We start from the raw sequence: 23,789 nt of genomic DNA, 5'->3' as shown, positions 1-23,789 counted from the left end.
GGGTAATTTAGACATTATTGGACCAGTGAAAAGTATATTAGGGCTGTAGTTATTATACTTTGGAATTACATAGTTGTACATGTTTTGTTTGTACTAACTTTTCTGTAACCTTTTACTGTCATTTTCTTCCTTTCATTAATTGAGCTCTTCCACTGACTTACTGGATGCATCAATTTGTTGAGATATATTAGTAGCAGGTATTGATATTTTAAGTAAATGATCTGCATGTGTCAGTCACCCCCTCTAACTAGCCTTTCCTCACCCTAAGACCTGAAGTGTTTCCTGCCACCTTTTCCTCCCCCCATGAGATGGGGGCCACAGCTCTTACTCCCGCTCTCTCTGCCCTTGATGCCCTGAGTTGTGCTTGCCATCACGTGGGTACTTCATATGTTTTGAATGAAAGAAAGTATATTGAAATTGTTCATTTTCTTGACTATCTCTTTTGATTCTGGATACAACTCTCTAGAGTCAGGACTCATGATTTATTCAACTTTGACTTTATTGCCTAACATGATCCTTGACGCATAGATGCTAGAATTCTGGCTGTATAGGTTAGATTATTTTGAAGACTTACATGGCTAGAGAATGATTGGAGGTGTATAGTATAGAAGACATGAGGGTAAAAGGCATGTGGGTCCGACTCCTAGCATCCTTGCAATGCCATGCTCAGAAGTTTTTGGTTAAACAGTTGATACAAATTTAAACATTTTAGAAAAATAGTTGTGGGAGGAGTATAGAAATTGGGAGATAAAGGTAATTAAATTCTGAATATGTTGATATGCAGGGGGAAGTTTCCTTCGTAGAAATTCTCTGTGCTGATGGGATCAGAATTTACCTGTCTTGAGGGGAAACCCTAAAAAAAACTTCTGCAAATATAACTTGAATATTTTGTTTTAGTTGAAAACACAGGTATAATGCCATTCAGCAATCTTTTGATGTACGATCATGGCCTTTTTGGGGGGAGTATGAATCACTGACTGTAGTTCACAGCTGTCTTTTTTGCATATCCAAAATGAACCCTTTGTGTCCAGTTTTTTTTCAATTAAAGGTACTTGCAAAGAAATATGAATGAAGAATCCTTTTAGATTTAATTTTTTTGCTTGTCTCCGTTGGACAGTTTCTCACACTTACCTAATTCAGTGGCCTTTTAAAATAGCTTGCTTTATTACATTTTCCCAAGGCATCCAACTTAGTTTTCAGGAGGAAACCAAAACAAATAAAAAACAAAACACAACTCTTTCATTTTGTATATATTGACTGGCATAATGTTTCATTTAAAAAGTTTTTGCTTTTTTTTAACTTAAAGGTGGAACAGATGGCACAAGAAAGAAAAGAATACGCTTATGGGCTAGCTAAGCAGAGATTTCTGGTTATTCCCCAGTATGCACGGTCCCTCCATATCTATTTTCTAGACACAGAGTTACACAGCTAGTGACTGTATTTCCCAGCTATACTGGTGGCCAAGTGAAGCTAGGAAGCTAGGTTCTGGTCACGGGGATACGAGGAGAAATGAGTTACAACTTTTGGGTTGTCCCCTTAAAGAGAAAGCACATTCCCTCACTTCCTCTACTTGTTGTCCCTCCCACTGACTGCAAGTTCATGTGCCAGTGGGATCCTGAACAGATATACCTAACCTGAGTCGGAAGCCGTGTCATGAAGGTGGCGGAGCAATAAGATAGAAGGTGCTTGGGTCTCTCACAGTATCAAGCTAACCGCAAGCCCTGGACTGCTTTGTGAAAGAGCGATGGAATTCTTTTCTCTCGTGTTTAAACCACTTCCACTGCCTGAACCAGGATCCTGATTAAAACTTTAAGGTACATGGAAACTTGGCAAAAGCTTGGCACCACACAGAATTGATTTATTCTGAGTTGGTTAAAGTAGAAAAGGGAATCTTCATCGGATTACGTACTGAAGGGAAGTGTTCAAAGTGGTGAAAGGATGATGTCAGCTCACATCAGATATGAGACATGTGGTCATCCAAGTCTGGTTTAATAATTCCTCTGAACAGGCTATGGAGATAGTGTGTAAAATTTGGGATGTTTGATAGGGGAAAGTATAATATCCTTGTCTTTTTAAAAATATGCTTAAAGATCATTGCCTGTATATTAATAGTGAGGGTTACAAGAGTTGATTCACACTATTTTAATTTTAATTTAGCCTAAAATCAATTTACTTCCTGCTGATTAGCAGGGAAAATTACAAAATGTTCAATGTTGCTTAAGCCTTGGTCCAATCTGATTATTTAAACAGTCTACTTATGTAGCGTTCAGATAAAAATGTTTCATCCCTTGTCATCCTTCCTTCCTGCTGTTCTCCCTAATTGGTGTGGGGCACTGTGAGTGGGCAGGGAGGGAAGAGTGACTCTCTTGAGCTCATTGCAGCGGGAACAGGGTCTAGTCCCTTAGATGTAATGCCCTCTTCCTCCTCTGATCGTGGAGGTAATGGCTCTCACCTAGGTGCTCCTGGTATCACAGTTGAAGTCTCTGGTGTTGTAACTCATGGCCTGCTTAGAGCCTGCCTGTTTGAGCTGCCTCAAAGTGCAGGCCTCGGAATCTCTCACCTGAGTCTCTGTATGGCTGCGGGCTGGGTGGTTTTCCCGCCTGCCATACTGGGCCATGTAGCAGGCCTGGTGTCTGTCTGCTCAGTTTTTACTGTCCCTGAGAATTGGACGTGCCTTGGTTGGGAAAATTCAATCCCAGATGCTCCCTGCCTGAACGTGGTGTGGTCCTTTGTAGTGCCGATGTTGATAAAGGCTCCACTTGGGAGAAAGTACGGGGGAGGAATGGAGGCGGGGATGGTTGTGAAACTTTGGAAGTAAAAGTAATTTGCTGTGATCAGAATGTGAGATTTATGTGCATGAGTGATGAGATGGGAACGTGGGTTGAAACAAATGAGATTAAAGAAGATGATCTTATTCAACTTTAATCATTGGAGAGAGATGACCAAATTTTTATAAATAAATTGCATAATTTTGATTCGGTCTGACAGTTTAAAAATTTGGAATTACACAAATGTTTGAGGCAAAAAATTGCATTAGTCAGATACACTTTTCAGTGTATTTCTTTCAAGGTACTTTTTATAGTATGAAGATATATATATCTATATACAGTTTAAAACTACTGTATCTGTTTTCCCTCTATGAATTGTGTTTATGTCTTTTGTTATTTAGAGTATTGGTGTTTTTCTTGTCAGTTAATGTTAATTCATTATGAGTTTTAAAAATATACGTTTTCTTTTTTTGTGGTATCTTTGTGTGGTTTTGGTATCAGGATGATGGTGGCCTCATAGAATGAGTTTGGGAGTTTTCTTAACTCTGAAATTTTTTGGAACAGTTTCAGAAAGATGGGGTGTTAACTCTTCTTTAAATGTTTGATAGAATTCGCCTGTGAAGCCATCTGGTCCTGGAGTTTTGTTTGTGTGGAGTTTTTTTTTTTTTTTTTGCGGTATGTGGGCCTCTCACTGTTGTGGCCTCTCCCGTTGTGGAGCACAGGCTCCGGACGCGCAGGCTCAGCGGCCATAGCTCATGGGCCCAGCCGCTCCGCGGCATGTGGGATCTTCCCGGACCAGGGCACGAACCCGTGTCCCCTGCATCGGCAGGCGGACTCTCAACCACTGTGCCACCAGGGAAGCCCTGTGTGGAGTTTTGTGGGGGTTTTTTTGTTTTTGGTTTTTGCGGTACGCGGGCCTCTCACTGTTGTGGCCTCTCCCGTTGCGGAGCACAGGCTCCGGACGCACGCGCAGGCTCAGCGGCCATGGTTCACGGGCCCAGCCGCTCCGCGGCACATGGGATCCTCCCGGACCGGGGTACGAACCCGTGTTCCCTGCATCGGCAGGCGGACTCCCAACCACTGCGCCACCAGAGAAGCCCCTGTGTGGAGTTTTTAAATCACAGTTTCAATTTCAGTACTTGTGATTGGTCTGTTCATATTTTCTATTTCTTCCTGGTTCAGTCTTAGGAGATTGTACCTTTATAAGAATTTGTCTATTTCTTCCAGGTTGTCCATTTTATTGCTCTAGTAGTCTCTTATGATGCTTTGTATTTCTGCGATGTCTGTTGTAACTTCTCCTTTTTCATTTCTAACTTTATTGATTTCGGCCCTCTCTCTGTTTTTTGTGAGTCTGGCTACAGGTTTATCAATTTTGTTTATCGTTTCAAAGAACAAGCTTTTAGGTTCATTGATCTTTTCTATTTTTTTATTCATCTCTATTCATTTATTTCTGCTGTGATCTTTATGATTTCTGTTAATTTCACAGTTTGTTCTTCTTTTTCTAGTTGCTTTATGTGTAAGGTTAGGTCGTTTATTTGACATTCTTCTTGTTTTCTGAGGTACGCTTGTATCTCTGTAAACACCCCTTTTAGAATGGCTTTTGCTGCATCTCCTAGGTTTTGGATTTTCATGTTTTTGTTTTAATTTGTTTCTAGGTATTTTTAAATTTCCTCTTTGATTTCTTCAGTGATCCATTGGTTGTTAAGTAGCATATTGTTTAGCTTCCATGTGTTTGTGTTTTTTACAGTTTTTTTCTTGTAGTTGATTTCTAATATCATAGCACTGTGGTTGGAAAAGATGCTTGATATGATTTCAGTTTTCGTAAATTTACTGATGTTCACTTTGTGGTGCTCACTTTGTGGCCCAGCATGTGATCTGTCTTGGAGAATGCTCCATGGGCACTTGAGAAGAATGTATATTCTGTTGCTTTTGGATGGAATGCTGTATAAATATCAATTAAGTCCACCTGGTCTAAGGTGTCATTTAAGGTCTGTGTTTCCTTATCGATTTTCTGTCTGGATGATCTATCAATTGATGTAAGTGGGGTGTAAAAGTCTCCCACTATTGTGTTACTGTCGATTTCTCCTTTTATGGCTGTTAGCACTTGCCTTATATATTGAGGTGCACCTATGTTGGGTGCATATATATTTACAATTGTTATATCATCTTCTTGAATTGATCCCTTGATCATTATGGAGTGTACTTTTTTGTCTCTTGTGACAGGCTTTATTTTAAAGTTTATTTTGTATGATATAAATATTGCTACTCCAGCTTTCTTTGCTTTCCATTTGTGTGAAATACCTTTTTCCATCCCCTCCCTTTCAGTCTGTATGTGTCTCTAGAACTGAAATGGTTCTCTTGTAGGAAGCATATATATGGGTTCTGTTTTTGTATCAGACTATACTATAAAGCTACAGTAATCAAAACAGTATGGTTCTAGCATAAAAACAGACATATAGATCAGTGGAACAGGATAGAAAGCCCAGAAATAAACCCATGCACTTATGGTCAATTAATCTATGATAAAGGAGGCAAGTATACAATGGAGAAAAGGCAGTCTCTTGAATAAGTTGTGCTGGGAAAACTGGACAGCTACACACCAGTCAGAATAGGCATCATTAAAAAGTCTACAAACAGTAAATGCTGGAGAGGGTTGGAGAAAAAGGAACCCTTCTGCACTGTTGGTGGGAATGTAAATTGGTGCTGCCACTATGGAAACAGCATGGAGGCTCCTTAAAAAACTAAGAATAGAGCTTCTATATGATCCAGCAATCCCGCTCCTGGACATATATCTGGAGAAAACTCTAATTCTAAAAGATGCATGCACTCCAGTGTTCACAGCAGCACTGTTTACAATGGCCAAGACATGGAAGCAACCTAAGTGTCCATTGACGGATGAATGGAGAAAGAAAATGTGGTGTGTGTGTGTATGTGTGTGTGTGTATATATATATATATATATATATATATATATATAGCAACATGGATGGATTTAGAGATTATCATATTAAGTGAAGTAAGTCAGATAGAGAAAGACAGGTATCATATGTTATCACATACGTAATCTAAAAAGCAATATAAATGAACTTATTTACAAAACAGAAATAGACCCACAGACATAGAAAACACACTTATGGTTACCAAAGGGGATAGTGGGGGAGGGGAGAAGATAAATTAGGAGTTTGGGGTTAAGATATGCACACTACTATATATAAAATAAACAAGGGCCTATTGTATAGCACAGGGAACTATATTCAATATCTTGTAATAACCTATAATGGAAAAGAATCTGACAAAGCATACACACACACATAAGTGAATCACTTTGCTGTGCACTGGAAAAAAAAAAAGAAATCTACATTTTGATACTCATTACTGATAGTTTTCCCTATTCTGTAGTTTGCCTTTCTACTTTACTTATGGTAATTTTTTAAAACATTTGTAGGTTTGGGGACTTTTTAGTTTGTTTTATATTTGCTTGTATATTTCAATCTAGACCACTTTTTAAAGAATTGTCAGCATGAAGGCCTAGCTCTGTATTAGAGAAACCTAACCTGACCGTGGCCTAAAGAAGATAGGTGTTTATTTCTCTTGTGTAACGGATCCAAGGTTAACTAGAGCTGGGGTGCTCTGCCTCACATGACCATTCAGGGACCTGAGTTCCTGCCCTCTCATTGCCCTACTGTCCCTGGACATTGTCTTAATTCACATGGTTGGAACAAGACGACAGGGACACCCATTTTCTAGCTCGTACGAAGGAACAGGAGAGAGAGCGTCCAAGGCTGCATTTTCCTTTTACACACATCGTGATTTGGTGAGAAATGGGGTGAAGTGGCTACACCTAGCAGCAAGGAAAGATAAGCGATGTAGTCTCTAGCTGCCATGTTCCAAGCCGCTACTCTTATTACAATAGAAGAAGGAGAGAACCTGTTTTTTTTTGTTGTTGTTGGGTTTGTTTGTTTTGTGTGTGTGTGTGTGTGTGTGTGTGAGAACCTGTTTTTAAGGGGCAGTCACAAGCTTCCACCCACTTCTTTGTTTCTTCTGGTCTTCTGACAGAATTCTCCCTTTCCACAATTCATGTAAATATTCCGTTACATTTTCTTATGCTTTCTTCATGTTGTATATTCCCCTCCCGCTCTCCTCCCTCTCTTCCTGTCATCCAGCTGGTGAATAAGTGTCTTGTGCTCCTGCCATAGGAGTTAGCTTTGGGGATATCATGGTGACAGAAACCAGGGGCTCTCTTCCCTCATAGCTCATAGTCCAGTGGGTGAGAAAGACGTTAAATCTGGTTTTAGGAGGGATCTGTGGACCCTGGGAGCCCTGAGACCATTTTCATAGTAATACTAAGATGTTGTTTGCCTTTTCTATTGCGTTGTTTGCTCTAATGGTACAAAAGTCGTAATGGTCAAACTGCTGAATCATGTCAGTAGCATGAGATTGTACCAGTAGTCATTGTATTCTTCACTACTAAGCACTTGTGATTTAAAAAATGCTGAAGTCATAAGCATGATGATTTTTATCAAATCTTGACCATTAAGTACATATGTCTTTAATATTCTGTGTGACCAAATGGGAAGTACTCCCAAACTACTTTTGCATATGCCAGAGCACGTTGGTTGTCGTGAGGAAGAGCAGCTGTGTGATTGATCGAGTTGTGAATTGAACTAGTTGCTCTTTTCCTGGAATACCATTCCATTTTCACTTGAAAGAAAGACTGATAGAAAAATATGGTTAATCCGACTTGGGGATTTGGCAGTTAGTCAGTTGTCACTTCAAGGAAAACAGCAAACAGTATTTGTTGCCAATAATAAAATTTGAGCTTTCAAGCCAAAAAAAAGAAAAAAGAAATTTAAAAACCATGTCCCTACCACTGGGAGCTTGATATCATCTTATGACCTAAAGCTTTTTTCTGGTGAAATTATGTATAATATTAAAAAGGCAATTTAAAAATAAATGCTCTTTTTTTTATATTGAAAATATGTCAACATTCAGTTCTCCATAAGTCAGTGAACTAATTTCCAAATAAGACATGGGTAAGAGATCCATTCCAAGTACAAGATAGACCAGTGGATTTTAAGCTACCAAAGTTCACAGAAATGCATTATAACCAAACTTTAAGCTACCCTTTTCAAAGTTTGGTATAGAATCAAAGAAGACTATCCACAATTATCTGCAAATGCTATTAAAATGCTCTTTCATTTTCTAACTACATTAATATGTGGAAATGGATTTTCTTCATTCAACCAAAGTAATACATTGTATCATATTAAATGCAGACATAGATAGGAGAGTTAAGCTGTCTTTTAATAAGCTATTTGCAGAAATGTAAAACAATATTACTTGTCTCACTTTCAGGGGGAGGAGGGAAATATAAATATTTCATAAAAATAATAGTTTGTTAAAGCTCGTCAGCAACTTAATCCTATAATAATTCTGATCGCAATCAAGAAAAAAGGAGGAGACCTTTCTTCTACCTCCCTTGTTCTCAGAATCCCTTGGAGGGATTGTTGTAACACAGACTGCTGGGCCCCACTCCCCGAGTTTGAGTCAGTAAGCTCTGGGTGGGACCTGAGAATGTACATTTCTTAAGTGTTGCTGATACTACTGGTCCTTAGATCATGCTTTGAGAACCACTATTCTAGCTGTTTCTTTGGGTTTATTGGACAAACCTGATTAAGCTGCCATTTGAGGAAAGATAAGTAGTACAGGTGTAGAGATCATGGCTGGAAGCGTCCTTAGTTGTCAGAAATTTGGGAATTAATTAAAAATTAAGCAGAAGAGCATGTCAAGAATTATTCAGTACCTGAGACTTTACCCTACTTACAAACTAACAAGTTAGCTTACCCCAGTTGCATTTTTCTTTTTTTTGGGGGGGGAGGGGGGCGTACACCACGCAGCTCGCAGGATCTTAGTTCCCCAACCAGGGATCGAACCTGGGCCCATGGCAGCGAGAGCATGGGGTCCTAACCACTGGACTGCTGGAGAATTCCCACCCCAGTTTCATGGTTGCTGACAGAAGACATGAGAGGCCTGGTTCAGAGACAAAAATGACTTTATTATAGCAATTGCAGTTGCCAGAGTATCAGCCTTTATGGCGATTTACCCAGCCCCAGTTCCCTAAGGGCAACACGAAGAGAGCCGTGGCTGCACAAGCAATGGGTTATGTTGCAGTAGAGGAGCCCTTAAGTTGGGGATCCCCAGTATTTTTTTCATAATGTGCAGTAAGCCCACCTGATCTTTGTCCCAGAGCATGTTATCTTTATGATGGTAGACAACAAACAGACCTGCTCTCCGTTCCAGAGGGAAGCATTATCTCTTGTCTTCTAAGACTATTCTCTATATAAACATCCTTGAAAAGATGGTTGAGAATAAAGGCAGTCGGTGCCTCTGCTCACATATGTTCAGAAATGTGACAGAGACCCATGGAGAATTGTAGGGCAACATAGGAAAAGTTGAGAGTTTGTATATGTTAATTATTTACTGGTCCTTAATAGTAAACAGCTGAGCAAAAACAGGAGCGCAGTTAGACTTGAGTTTTAGACAGTGCAGTGTATGGCCCCCTGATAAAGGAAAACCTTTCCCCCTTGTGTAATTCTAAATTATTTTCACAAATGTGTGTAACTGTCATTGGGAACAAAGTTCCTTATGCTTTATAGGTCTTCTATGAACTATAAAAACAAACAATTTTATAACATAATGTATATGAACATTTAAAAAGTAAAGTTAATATGAATTTAGTAAGACAAATAATGATGGTTGGGTTGGCCAAAAAGTTCGTTCGGGTTTTTGTAACATTATAGGAAAACCCGAACGAACTTTTTGGCCAACCCAATATAAGTCACAATAAATTGTACTTACAAGTATGACTCTTGGATTAAGGCATCCCTCTTCTACAGTGGGCTATATAATGACTGACTTTCCCACATCTCTTCTCTGTCTGAACTTCTGTAACTTTCTTTTGTAAAGCACGCAGTAATTATCATTTGACCTTTACTTGCTGCAAATGCATCATTAACCTCCTTTGTTTTCCCTTCATTAGCTAAAGATAATTAAAGTAATACTGTTTGGCACAGGGTTAGTCCAAAACTCTTTTCGGGTCCATGTGACAGAAAGCAAACTCATAACTGACTCATAGCTTGGAAATCAAGTTGAAATTGTCTTCAGTTCTGACTAGAGTGATATATTTTCTCCTTTTCCCAGGTCAGTCCTAGTTTATGCTTGTGCCCCCTTTAACTCTCAACAGTGTTTCCACTCTGGATGGTCAATTGTAATATGACTCCCTAAATATGACTATATCTAAAGGCTCAAGGGTTGCTGTCTGGCTTCTCTTATCCTAGTTTTCTCTCAGTGTTGCTTCCCTCTGTTTTGGCCCCATCCTTTAATGTTGTTTTCCATGATGTGATCATGGAAAATGACTTCTGTGGGCCAGATTTCACATTATGCTTTGCAGTGCTGTGATTTTTTTTCTTGATAATCTTCACATTATCTTCACATAAATGGCCAGGGAAAATCTCTGGCACCTAGATCTCATTCTTTTCTTGGAGGAAAAAAAAAAATCAGTGTATCCAAAGTGATTATTTTGTTAAGTTTTTAGTATATTTTATGTATATTATACATAAATATGTTTACATATATTAATTTGTAAAATGTTCTGTTTGATGGTTTGTATAAGATGGATAAGCATAGGGAATTTTACTCTCAAACACAGCTCGGATTGGCCTGCTGGAAACACATGGCCCTTTCTTTGGATAGAGGGTCTAGTGATTGACAGCCAAACCAGATAGAGTGATGGATGGATAGATTCTCAAGCAAGGTACAGTGTTTGGCACTTGCTTGAGTATCTCAGGACCTATAAACACAAACTCAAATATAGATCCTGAAATTCAGTTAGATAGAGGCATTCAGATGATGCAGCATTTCTTAAATTATTCTTGTTATACAAATAAAAACACTGAATTAAAATTTCTTGCAGCAAACTTGTAGACCCCGAAGCGTATACTTGTGGCCCCCAGTCCTCCATCCTTCCTTACCCTCACCGTGTGAGTCCTGAGGCTCGACTTGTAGAAACATTGATCTCTCAGTTCAATTAGTTCCTTCTGTGGTCTCTTTGACTAGGCTGCCAGGAAAGAGCTTCCTGTGTTGCCCACAATTCTCCTTTCTTTTGTCCTACCTGGATGCTAGAGTAGTCGTGTGTGTGTAATCATCCTTGTGCAGTGTGATAGTGTGATCCTCACCTCAGACATGAATGGCTCGGGGAGTAATTTTATGGCGAGTTAATATTTGGAGAAAGGGGATCATTTGGGGGAATCTAGATTCTGCTGTTTACAGTCATTATTTTTATATCCCAGAATGTCAGATATAGCCTATAAATACATATATATTTATATAAATGTAAGTCCAGAGCTTCTCACGGCTGAATAATAAAGATTTCTAGACTGTTCCCATGTTGGGGAATAATAATTAAAAACAAAGTCTTCTCCCAACCCAGAAATCATCTTCACAAAGGTAGTGGAGAAAGAAAACATTTTTTTATTGAATGCATTGCATCACAAGCAGTCCATTAAGAGACTGCAAGACAGAAAGGTATGTCATCCACTTAACATAGCCAAGCTGATTCAACCGGTTACGTGCATGTTTTCGAGATAAATGACAACTAGTCCCTAAATGAGAGGCTTTACAACACCTTATGTCACACACAGTTCATCCTAACTTTGCCTGGTAATTGAGGTAACCATCTTTTAGCTAATTGACCTTATCCAGAAGAGAAAGAAACTTATCTTATGACAAGAGGTAGTTTTGCAACTTGGAGCAAGACCCCCACCCAAGGTAGACTCCTACCTACCTGCAGAAACTGGAAGATAGGGGTGCTATCTCCTGTGATGTTTACCTTTCAAAGAGATGGTTCTCAGGTTCTTGAGAAAGACATTCTTGATCATGAAGCTGACAAAAAAGGCCTGTTTAGTTTTCAAAAGGATATACAGTTGTCCCTTGGTATCTGCAGGGGATTGGTTCCAGGACCTGCCACAGATTCAGCTAACCTCAGACTGTGTAGTGCTGTATGAATTTATTGGAAAAAAAAATACACGTATATGTGGACCCATGCAGTTCAAACCGAGGTTGGTGAGGGTCAACTGTATATACATTTCAAAGAGGAGAAAGCACTTACATTTAAAATTTTTCTAAAGTAAATGTCCTAAGAAAAAGGGAGGGAAATTTTCCTTTACTTTCCAGGGGGATAATTAAGCCTCTTTAATTAGTATTTGCCTTTGCATCCTCTTTATTTGCTTCTATCTTAAAAATAAGGACCTTGATCTTACTAATCTTACAGTAGCATTATGATAAACAGAAGCGACTTTAAATGCACTTGTAAATTTGGTTTTATTCCAGTTTAAACTGAACTGTTATTTAGTTTTATTGAACGTAAAAATGGTTCAATTGTACGTAAAAGTTGGGCGTTTTTAAAAGTGGAGTAGTGGCGTCAGGAATTCAGCATAAGGTGACTTTGACAAAATCACCGTTTTAATGCCGAACAGCCTTGATGTTAGGCAGCTGAAACCAGGAAATAAATGATACAAATGTGAACCCAAGCAAAGTTGGATAAAGAATATTCTTCCGGGGGGTGGAGTATGTGTTTTCTGGGGTCAGAGGTGTTTTCTTTTTTCTTTTAAACCTCACCACAGTTAAACTTCCAAATTTCTCTAGACTGCCCCTCAACAGAAATCAGGGGTGAGCACGATTTGATTATCATTTTTATAATGGTAACCTATATAATTCTGTTCAAGGACTTATAATCTAGCCATGGGGTTGCTTTACTTAGACCGTGATTTGTTTTTAGTCTTTCCCCTCCCTCATCCTTCTACTTGTCCTCACTTGATATATTTTGCTTTTCCGAGCCCTGTTAATAAGCGGCCCTGCGTGTGTAGCCCGGAGCCGCAGGTGGGTCCCTGTCCGTGTTACTGTGGTGATGCTCCTTTGCCCTCCCATTATCTGTGTGGTGCATTATCAGGTGCCCAGCTCCACTTCACACACCTGCTGGGCTCAGTATTTACTCTCAGATATGCAGTTTTCCATCCGCCACTTCCTCCTTGAAGAGAGGTCTGGGGGATCCCCCTCCGTGGCTTTATGGTTCCTGGCCCACTGTGGCGACACTGCACACATTCTTGCCCTGGGGAGCTGCATCCTCCCTTCCCACTACCCTAAAGTCTCATTCATTTCACAGCGACCAGCTTGTCAACGGTTACTCTACAGGCCACCTAGTCACCTTGACCGTCTCAGCTTTGTGACCGCAACGGTCCCACGCTTTGATCTTTCCTGACTGATACGTGTTACATATTCCTTGTTTCTTCTTGAAAGCAGGGTACTCTCACTCTTTTAATCTTGCCTATGGATTGAACTGAAAAGCAATAGCTGCCTTGCTGAATACTGCTAGGAAAATTTACCCTTTTCTCCTTTCTCCTGCCTCCACTACCCCTGAGGGGTTTTTTGTTTGTTTGTTTTGTTTTGTTTTTTTACAATATTGCTTCCTGTCAGTCTCTCAAACAGGACTGTGCTGACTGAGATTTCTGGAGGACAACCTTTAACTCTTCCTTTATGCTATGTGGAAAGAATACCAGTGTTTAGAATGCTGGAACCATAACCGTGCAGCATTTCTAATTTTCCTATTAGGAGTCTCTGCATGGAAGTAAGAATTGAAAATTCTAATTATATAAACTGCTAAATTATGAAAGTTTTTTCCCCAGTATTTCTGTCCTTAGGAAATCTGGTCCACAGAGAGTACCTTGTCTAACTAGCAAAGAAATTAGGAAGAAATCCAGCCAGTAACACTGCCATCTCCAATCTTTAATATTAAACATATTTCAGGATTTTTTGGAACCTCAAGCCATTGACTAGATGCTCACTGTGGAGTAAGCTCAATGTCCCATGTCACCAACTATTCTATGAGACAGGAAGTGAGTTAGAATTTAAAGATAATGTCTAACATTAGGAAAACTTGCTTTTTTCTCATTAAGATTTAAAAATTCTCATCTGCCTCCATAGAGTTCAGCTGGGAACCATCTTATTCTTTACTATTTCTGATTTTCCCCTTGTATGGCTCTCAGACCTCATGAGCTTGTATCATGTGAGCCTTCCTCTGAACCTCTGAGTTGTTTCACTAACAGAATGGGCCATGGGTGGCTGTTCATCGACGCTCACTGTGCATGTGGAATCACCACCCCGTGAATGGATGTTGGGATCTAAAATGTCCTATCAGCGAAACACGGCTGCTGCTGAGTCAACTTGCTGTGCCCTAGAAGCACAGAGGGCCCCCTTGAAGATAGCCCTGCTGGAGACTGCCGAGGGTGTGTTCCTTGGGTGGGCTTCTCTTGAATTAGAGAAATGTGTGAGCCATAATGGCTACGATTGTGCTTTTCATAGAGCCAAGTATATGGCTTGTTGATTAAGGTATAATGGGTTGTTTATCTTGGAGTTGTTTGTATTGGCAGTTGCCCTGCCAAGATTCAAAGGCTGTCTGTAGATGAATAATGCCCTCACTGTTTATTCAGTGCCTGCTTTTCTACTTAATATGCAGCTATCTTGGGAAAATTTCTTGAATATCAAATCACAAGTAAAATTTAAGCAGTTTCCCCCCCAGGTTTTCAAATAGGCCATTTAACTATGACTTATTCTCAGATGCCTCTGATGATTTGGATGTGTGTAGCTGGAGGGGGAAGGGGAGAAGGGAATGAGGCCCAGAAGTTTGCCGTCTAACTGATCCGTCACAGATAGCTTGAATACATTCAGGTACATTTCTGGTTGATTGTGTGTCTAGCACAAGTTAGCTGCTGAGCATTTAAGTAGAAAATGTTCAAAGGGAGAGGCAACAGGGATCATAGCGGGAGTGGGTCAGGAAAGACTGAGGAAGGGGGTAGGTTTGGTGGTTGATACAATATCACCAGTGGAGCTCTAGGAAGCAGAGCAAATTACACTTTGGCAGGAGGAACAGTATGTTTGAAGATTGGTGGCGTCATCAGCAGTAGGTGTTGTCAGTACTGTAAGTTCAGTGACACTGGAGCATAGAGCATGTAGCAGTGGCTCTGGAAAAATGGGAATATGAGGCCTAGATAATGAAAATCCTGAGCCCTGTCTCTCAGACAGAAATAACAGCTCCATGATCTGTAGCCCTGGTCAAAGACAGTATGAAGCCAAACAGTAGACTTGTCATACCTTCCTTGTTTTGTGTCCTGTGCTCAGATGTTCACAGTATCTAGAGGGCTCTAATTTTATAAAGGGCCATTTTGTTAGTGATATTTTCGTGTTATGATGGCATAATTCTAGAGACTCAAATTGTGAGGAGGTCATCAATATGTAGAGAGTGAAGGAGAGTTTTGAGAATGGGTTTATGACAGGGAATAAAGAAAAACATAGGGGGAGACATTTCTGCCATACCACTGCATCCCCAGTGTTAGCGAAGCATGCCGGCTGTGTGTCACTTGTTCAGTAATGGTGGTTGACTATATAATGCGTGAGATAGCTATTTTATTATAACGTAATATTTAAAAATAATTTTCGTGGTTTCTTGGCACCACTGGTCTGTCCACTTCACATGAGGCAAAGGTTGAAATTACGATAATTGGCCAGAAAGTTAAACATCTTCCAGTGGGGAGCAAAATCTTGAGTAAAATTTATTTATACTGCTTCAGTTTAAGCTATAGAAGAAAGAATTTTTTTAATACTTCAGGGAATACATAAAAGCATCGATGAAAGCATTTTTTTTTTTTAGCTGAGTTTAAGGATTATGATGTAATAAACAGATGGGACTTATTTTTAAGAAATTTTCTGTATGTTTGGAAACCAATAAAGATCATTTTGATATAAAAAATTCAATCACAGATGTAAAAAACAAACTTGGGGGAAGTGGGGGGTAGATTGGGAGATTGGGCTTGATATATACACACTACTATATATAAAATAAATAAGGGCCTACTGTATAGCACAGGGAACTCTACTCAATACTCTGTAATGACCTATATGGGAAAAGAATCTAAAAAAGAGTGGATGTATGTATATGTATAACTGATTCACTTTGCTGTACAGCAGAAACTAACACAACAGTGTAAGTCAATTATACTCCAATAAAATTTTTTTTTAAATTACCTGTAAGAGACAGAGAGAGAGTGTGTGTGTTGGGAGTTGGATATACATAAGTGATAAAATTAGAAATCCCTCATTTATTTCCCTTTTTTTAGGTGCTGGTGAATCTGGGAAAAGTACAATTGTGAAGCAAATGAAGTAAGTAGATTTAAAACATTAAATTTTTTTATGTTTAAGTGTACTGTTCCATCAAAGGAAGTAAGTGTTAACTTTTCTCTTTTTGTCTTGTTAGAATTATCCACGAAGCTGGTTATTCAGAAGAGGAATGTAAACAGTACAAAGCAGTGGTCTACAGTAACACCATCCAGTCAATTATTGCTATCATTAGGGCCATGGGGAGGTTGAAGATAGACTTCGGTGACTCGGCCCGGGCTGTAAGTTCCTAAAGTCCTTGGAGCAGACCTGATGAGTAAAAAAACAACTTGCGTGATTGACACCATATCGTATAACATAGATTTATCAACTGTCTCAGGACCAGAAGGATGGTAGTGAGTGAAGTAGGTCAGAAGCTTTAGAAGTGAGTGAACTAAGAATACACAGGTTTGCATCATCTTCCCTTTAGAGCTAGAATACTTTCCTTATCCATAAGATGATTGGGACCACTCAATATCCATTGCAGTGTTTTCTGTATAACATGGCATATTGGGCACCTCTGTACCTCCATAGCAGTTTTTAGTAGTTACTACTGAGTTTAGTATACAGCCTACACTGGCATTCTTCAGAATTTGTTTTTATGATTTGGAGTGCTGAGAGGATCTAATTATTTGCGTTCATGCCCAGACTAAAAAGCAGTCTAGTCTCAGATAATGAAAACAGTATACAAGTTTGCTAATCTTTGGAATCAGAGAATACTGGCTATTAGAAAACATCTTTCAGAATTTCACAGCTAGGACCTTAGGAGACAAGCTAGTTTCACCTCTTTATTTTATCAGTAAAGAAACTGGAACCCAAGACATTACACGAAGGAAAGATTACCACACGGTGGTAACCAAGGCAGTGTGCCTGTGCTTCCTTGTTTGGCCCAATGTGTAACTTATTTTCAGTTTGATTGGAAGTAGGCCCAGCCAGTCCATAGGGTATTTTCTTTTTCTCCTTTTCCCCCAGTCCCAGTTTGCTTGCTTAATCTGTTTATTTCAAGTTTTATTATTATTTTATTATGGTTTAATTCTTCACTGATTCTTTTTTTAATAACTGATGTAAAACTTGACCTTCCCAGAAACCTTTAACTGAATCTCTAGATTAATTTTTAATATTTTTGTACAAAGTAGATTTATTATTACTGCTACTACTGTTACCCCTTTTTATAGTTCCCTTTTATTTTTATGTGTTCAATATGTGTGTGCTATCTCCCTGATAATACTGTGAAGATTTTTTGCATAGAGACTGTAACTTGTTGTCCTCTTAATCTCTGCTAGGTTTTTATTTTTACATAGAGGCTCAATTTGTGCTTAACAGGAAAAAAAATGAATGAAAGCAACAGTAGAGAACATACGTTGGAGAAATCTGTAAAGCAAATCTGGTTTATTTTTTATAAGTTAATCTAATATTTCTTTATAAGTTGCTAGGCCATATTAATTTACTAAGCTTTTAAACAGATTAAAAAGCTTAGTGTGATGAATTAAAATTTTCAAATAGATTTCAAGATCATTTTTGATACTAATTCATAGCATTCTTCTAAATTATCCGAAATAAGATTTGATCATATCCAGACAATTTTTGCCTTGTCAGTACTATGCATTCAGGCTGTAACTTATTCATTTATCTTTTATTCATTCAGCAAATTTTTTTTTGAGCTCTTAGTCTTACACAAAAGAGAGCTACCCTATGATAAAGAATTGAATAAATTGTACTCTAATTCCAATTCATGTGTACAGTATTCTGTGTTCAGATCTTACATGTGATTATTAGAGAGAGAGGTTTTTGTAGCCTCCATTGTCTGAGGTAATGATGGGTCGATGCAAGCTGCTTTTTATGAGGTCTTTTTATTTTCATATTTTTCTCTCAAGGAATATTGTCATTTTCTGTCCTTTCTGGGGCAGATTTGGGCTGTTTCAGGACTGACTGGAAATAACTGCTCTCTAACCACAAGCTTTTTTTTAAAACTGGTTTTCTGATGCTTTGGAATCTACATGGGGGCCTGAGCTGGTCATTTTTGTTTCACTGGTTCTAGTTTCACCCACTCTTTTTAGGCTCTCTCTATCTGTCCCCGGGTCCCTTGTTTTCTTCCTACCTTCCGACTGTTACTTCTGTTACCGTTAGCCATTGTTAACTCTTCCACGTAAACATCTTCAGTCTCTCTCATTGGTTCTGATTGCTCTACTCCGTGTCTTTGTTGCCTTGCCTCTACGCAAATCTTGTTTTTCTATTTATTTTTTAATAAATTTATTTATTTATTTATTGGTGGCTGCGTTGGGTCTTTGTTGCTGCTTGTGGGCTTTCTCTAGTTGGGGCAAGTGGGGGCTACTCTTCGTTGTGGTGAGCAGGCTTCTCATTGTGGTGGCTTCTCTTGTGGAGCACTGGCTCTAGGTGTGCAGGCTTCAGTAGTTGTGGCACATGGGCTCAGTAGTTGTGGCGCGCGAGCTCTAGAGCGCAGCAGGCTCAGTAGTTGTGGCGCACGGGCTTAGTTGCTCCTTGGCATGTGGGATCTTCCCAGACCAGGGATTGAACCTGTGTCCTCTGCATCAGCAGGTGGGTTCTTAACCACTGTGCCACCAGGGAAGTCTGCAAATTTTAAAATACTATGAGGCTATTGAAATTGTGCTAAGGAATACAAAGATGAATTAAACATGGCTGAGACAGGAGGAGGGGACTTTGAGCTTGGTATTGGAACATGTCTTAAGAGTTTTCTAGACAAAAACAAGGAAAAAGCATTCTAGAAAGAAGAAACAGTATAGAGAAAGGCTGAATATATTTCTTTTTCTACAGTATCAATTCCTGGAAGTATTAGCCTTTTAAGTTGAAGGATAAGCAGATATTTAAGTTTGATAGGTACCATAGTTTTTTCTGTTTTCAGAAAAAAACACGAAGTGAATAATCTTTTCTAGCAACCATGCATCAGTGTCAACTTTCCCAGAGTGTCATTAACTTAGATACATTAACATTTTAATTTTTTAATATCTTAGTGAAAAAATATCTTTCTTTTTTAGTTTTTATTTTCCTGATTTGTAGTGAGGTTGAGAATCTTGTCTTTTTGTATCTCTTCTGTGGACTCCTCTTAGTATTCTTTACTCAGTTCTGTTAAATTCCTTGTCCTTTTCACACTGAATCTCTTTGAATATTAGGGATATTACTTCTTTATGTTTTACAAATGTTTGTATTCAGCATATTTCTTTTACTTTTTTGAAACAGTATTTTTCTTGTTACAGAAATTTTAATTTTCTTCAATCAGTTGTGACTTCTGTGTTTTGTGCCTTGTCAGACATTCTTCAGCTTACAATTAGTTTTTAAAAATTATCTTCCTTTTTCTAGGTGGAATCTAAGTATATTTTATAATCTGATCATCTCTTGCCTACAACCATGTATTAAATACTCCATTCCTGAGTGACTTGAAAATGCTACCCTTAGCATTAAATTGACTGTTTTTCTGAACTCCATTTTTTTTAATTGATATATTCTTTTCTTCCCTAGCTCAGTCACTTATTTTCATAATAAGATGGAAATAATAATAACATCCACCTCACAGCGTTCTGAGAAATAATGACAAGCCTTTACTCCATGCCTTGGTCATAATCTATGCTCAGTAAATGTTTGTTATTGCTGTTGTTATTTATAATGATTATACTACTATTATTTTTGTCAGAGTCACATTATTTTAGTTTCTCTTGCTTCATAGGATATTGGTATCTGGTAGGGTAAGTGCACCCATCCCATTGTTCTTTTTTAACCAAAATATAAAGGCTATAATGCATTTCTCTTCCAGATAAACTTGGGAATCAACTTAATTCCTCACATCCCTTTTGAAACAAACAAAAAAAGCCTGTCAGTATCTTTATTGGAATTACATTTTAATATGTAGGTTAACTGGGTGAGAACTGACTAAAAGATGTAAAATTTTAAGAGACAGTGACAATTTTCTGTGGTTTGCTTCGTATTTGGCAGCTACCAGATATGCAAAGCAGATTACACATTAGTTATTTAAAATAAGAGGAAACAAAACTGTTTTCAAGGCTGGCATAGAGCAATCAAAATTTGTGCCTAATATCCTTTCAAAACTCTTATAATGCGTGTAGTCAATCTGTGGATGACAGTTTATTGATAAATTAGATTATTTTGTTTTTAATAATGTACAGTTAGGGAAGTGTTGAACAGGGGCCTATCAACATGTCACTGCATCACTTAGAGTTGTGCTGCTCAGAGTGTGGTCCGTGGACAGTGCCTGCACACAGGCATGTGCACAGGTGAGTACAGAAGTAAAGGAAGCGATTAGACCAACTTTTACAGCAATTGACAGAGTAATTTATATATTAACTCTGATAGTTTACAAAAATGTATTTATATTTTACGTCGTTTAAATGTTATTTTTCCAATAGTATTAGTTTTGAAAGATTGGAAATAAAAGAAAATGAAACAAATAAAACACAAGACAGATCTTTCATCCCAGAAAGCTTGAGAAGCACTTCCTTGGAATAAGCTGGGCTGTAAGGAACAGAAAACCTTGCCTAGAATTGACTTAAGCTCCCTTTCACCCACAAACCTCAGCGTGCTCCTGCATAATGGCCACTTTTCTCTTCCTCTAATTTTAAAATTAATTTCATTATTTAGTTAGATTATGTCTCTGCCAGATTTGCCAGATTGCTTTTGAGAAAGGCTGTGTCAATTTACTTTCCTAGCAGCAGTGCCTTTTCTTAGCACTCTGGGTAGCCAACATTTGGAGTCTGACATGTTTAAAATATTGGCTAATTTATTAGTAAGTCTTATTTTAATTTAACTTGCGTTTTCAATTTTTTAATATAACTATGCAGTTTTCCATTTCTTTATTGACTGTTTTTATTTCTCTATGTTAGTGGCTTATTTTATCCTTTATTCATCTACGGATTGGAGTCTTGGTGTTTTGATTATGTATTTGGCTTGTTTGTATGTACTTGTATATTAACCCTTTGTCCACATGTCCCTTTGTCCCTTTCTCTCACATTTGGCTTATTGCCTTTAATCTTAGGTTGTCATTTAAAAATTTTCCCCTGTTATTTCTTCCATTGTGTTTAAATTTAGAAAACCTTCTCTCAACCAAAGATTTACTGAATATTTGTGCTATTTTAAAAGTTTTTTAGGGAGTGAATTTCAACATCGTTTCTATGTTAGTTTTTTAATCCCTCTGAAACTCTGTTGTATGCATGGAATAAGGATCTGCATTATTTTTTTTCCTTTTCATATGGCTATGTAATTATTCACAAGTGTTTCTTTAATAATTGTATTCTTTCCTACTGATTTATCTTGCCACCTTTGTCATGTAAGTTCACATTTGGGATTTTCTCCCCCGTTGATCTGCATTAATACTAGATGTTCTACATATTGTATGTAGACTTTTAATATCTGATCATTTCAGCCCTCTGTCCCCAGTATTCTTTTTCAAAATGTTTCTAGTTATTTCTACTTATCATTTTTACAGATGAATGTTTGAATTATTTATAGTAGTCTGGTTTATCGTTGAGAACTAAGATGAAGAAGTTATAATATTATGTTGTTTTTGATTCTGAGAAATACTGATTTATATATGTGACAAAGTGATACTAACCTTCATTTGAAATGTATTATATGCCTCCAGCACAGTATTTTTCTACTTGCTCAGTTCATGTATTATTTATTACATGTTTGTCTTTCTTTTCACAATAGGTTCTATTGTGCATACAAAGAACAGTTTAATGTTTATTGTATTAATTTGAAAATTAAAGCTATATAGTTATAAGATTCATATATATATATACATAAAAGTTATATTTGTGTAACATACTTATTATAATTTCTCTTCTTGACATAACGAAGCTCATGCTCTCTGCAATTTAGTCAAAAATCAATTTAGATGATTTTACTTTTTTCCCCCACCCCTTCCCCCTTAAGCAGTGTTACGGGGCAAAAAAAGAAAAACAACTTCCTCTTTCCTTGCCTCAGTCATTTTTACCTTGGTTACAGTTGTGTTTTTAGAGAAAAAAAGTTTTAGATTTGTTTATTTCTTAAAGCAGTTCTTTAACATCTGGGATTAGCACCAGCCGCCATGGAGAGGTGACTTCACTAAAGTTCTCAAGATTTCCTTACCAGTACACTAACTTTGGTGAAAGCAGTATAACTGGCTTAAATTTATAGGAGTGACTGTATGCTCTAGAAATGTGGGAGATTAAATATGTCAGTAATTCTCATTGTATGTGGTGTTCGGTATTGTTGCCTAATGTTATTAATGAAATAATTATCCTAAAGCATTGAAACAAAGGATTTCTATACCTGTATCAATCATGACATCAGTACATTATCCCTGTGGTCAGAAATTCAAAGGTGCACTATTTTTTTTTGACACTCCTTTATCATATTACTTAGACTCTATTGTAGAAGGGCTTTCTGATGTTTTCTATTGAAACACTCATCTAGCCTTTGCTTAACAATTTCAGTCTCTCACTCTCCCTCCTTTTTTTGTGTTTTTGGATAGCTTTGGTTGTGAAAAAGTGTTCTTATTGAATTGAAATCTGATGTCTTTTGCCCTCAGAATTCTTTTTCTGCTCTGTGCCTAAGCACAAAGTCAGTTCTTTCTTACTTGATGATTCCTGATTTATCAGAAGACAGCCATCATGGTCCCTCAAAGTCCTCTCTTCCCCGTAATTCTCACAAAATAGGTGACGGCTTCAAATAAAATGTGTTGTCACTAACTAACAGGTGCTCCCTGACCATCACTGTGTGAGAAGAGGCTATTATGTGTCTCTTGACAGGATAGCATTTTCTATCTCCTTTCTGAGTTCCCCAAACATGCAGTTATATGAACTAGAATTTACATTCTTTAAACCATCTTATTTTCATTTAGTTCTTAGTCGTTTGAAAACATACTAACTCGGCTACATCCGAGGATTTTTTTCCTTGCTACTTGCAAATAATTGCCTGGCAAATAAATTTCTTTTTAACACTACAAAAAGAGTTCCTGTAAACTGCTTTACGTACCTGTAGCCCTTTAGTAATCCCTACCCTTTTTCGACACTATGTCATACTGTTTTAGTACACTCAAGTTTGTCTTTCTTTCTTAAATGTTCTTAAGTAACATTTTAAATGAATCTTGAAAAGACTTCAGTCCATGACAAGATAGGATTATTGTCATCATTCTGCAGTTGTCAAATTTATCTTGTCTTAGGAAGTGGCTGCTTAGTAATTGTTGACTAATATGTGGGATTGGGTGACTACCTGTGGAACTTTAAATTGCACAATCTCTCTATGTCTCAGGTTCTTTTTAAACAAAACAAAAAATTAGGTAGAATAATTTCTAAAGTACCTTCCTGCTTAAATTTATTACTTAAAGCTCATCTGCAGACATCTGAATGTCCTGCTAATGACATGGAGATGAGTATTCCAGTTCGTTTTTTAAGGAAAAGAGACTTCTTTACATTTTGTGAAGAGGAGACATTTTTGAATGCCGCAGTTTATAAATAGAGCTACAGTTTCCCAGGTCTCTTCTTCAGGCTTCTTTCCTGGAAAGTTTGAAGAGAACGTGATCTTATGACCCACATCAGAGGGCATTAGTCTTTTCTGTCAACACATTTTATGGAAATTGAATAAATATATCATAATGAAAGCTCATTTTAAAGCTCACTTAAGTGAAAAGCACTTTTCTAAAATGGTTGGAGAAAAGTACATTTGATGTCACTTAAAAATAAAAATAACCAAATTTAGAAATTTCTCATATAAGTCATTTGGAAAATTG

At 37.8% G+C, this 23,789-nt stretch overlaps 1 protein-coding gene across 3 annotated transcripts in view; it reads left to right on the top strand.

The window, feature by feature from the left end:
* The window catches only part of GNAI1 (G protein subunit alpha i1), an 89,149-nt gene that overhangs the window by 38,896 nt on the left and 26,464 nt on the right, over nt 1–23,789 (top strand). For all 3 annotated transcript variants that reach the window (XM_060304740.1, XM_030834286.3, XM_030834285.2), the window contains exons 3-4: nt 15,994–16,036; nt 16,131–16,272. In XM_060304740.1, coding sequence (XP_060160723.1) covers nt 15,994–16,036; nt 16,131–16,272 — 185 coding nt within the window. The remainder of the gene's footprint in view (nt 1–15,993; nt 16,037–16,130; nt 16,273–23,789) is intronic.

Source organism: Globicephala melas, chromosome 9, assembly GCF_963455315.2.
Source record: "Globicephala melas chromosome 9, mGloMel1.2, whole genome shotgun sequence".
Taxonomy (NCBI): Eukaryota; Metazoa; Chordata; class Mammalia; order Artiodactyla; family Delphinidae; genus Globicephala; species Globicephala melas.
The sequence above is the reverse complement of the archived record's forward strand: the minus strand, read 5'-3'. Positions and strand labels throughout refer to the sequence as shown.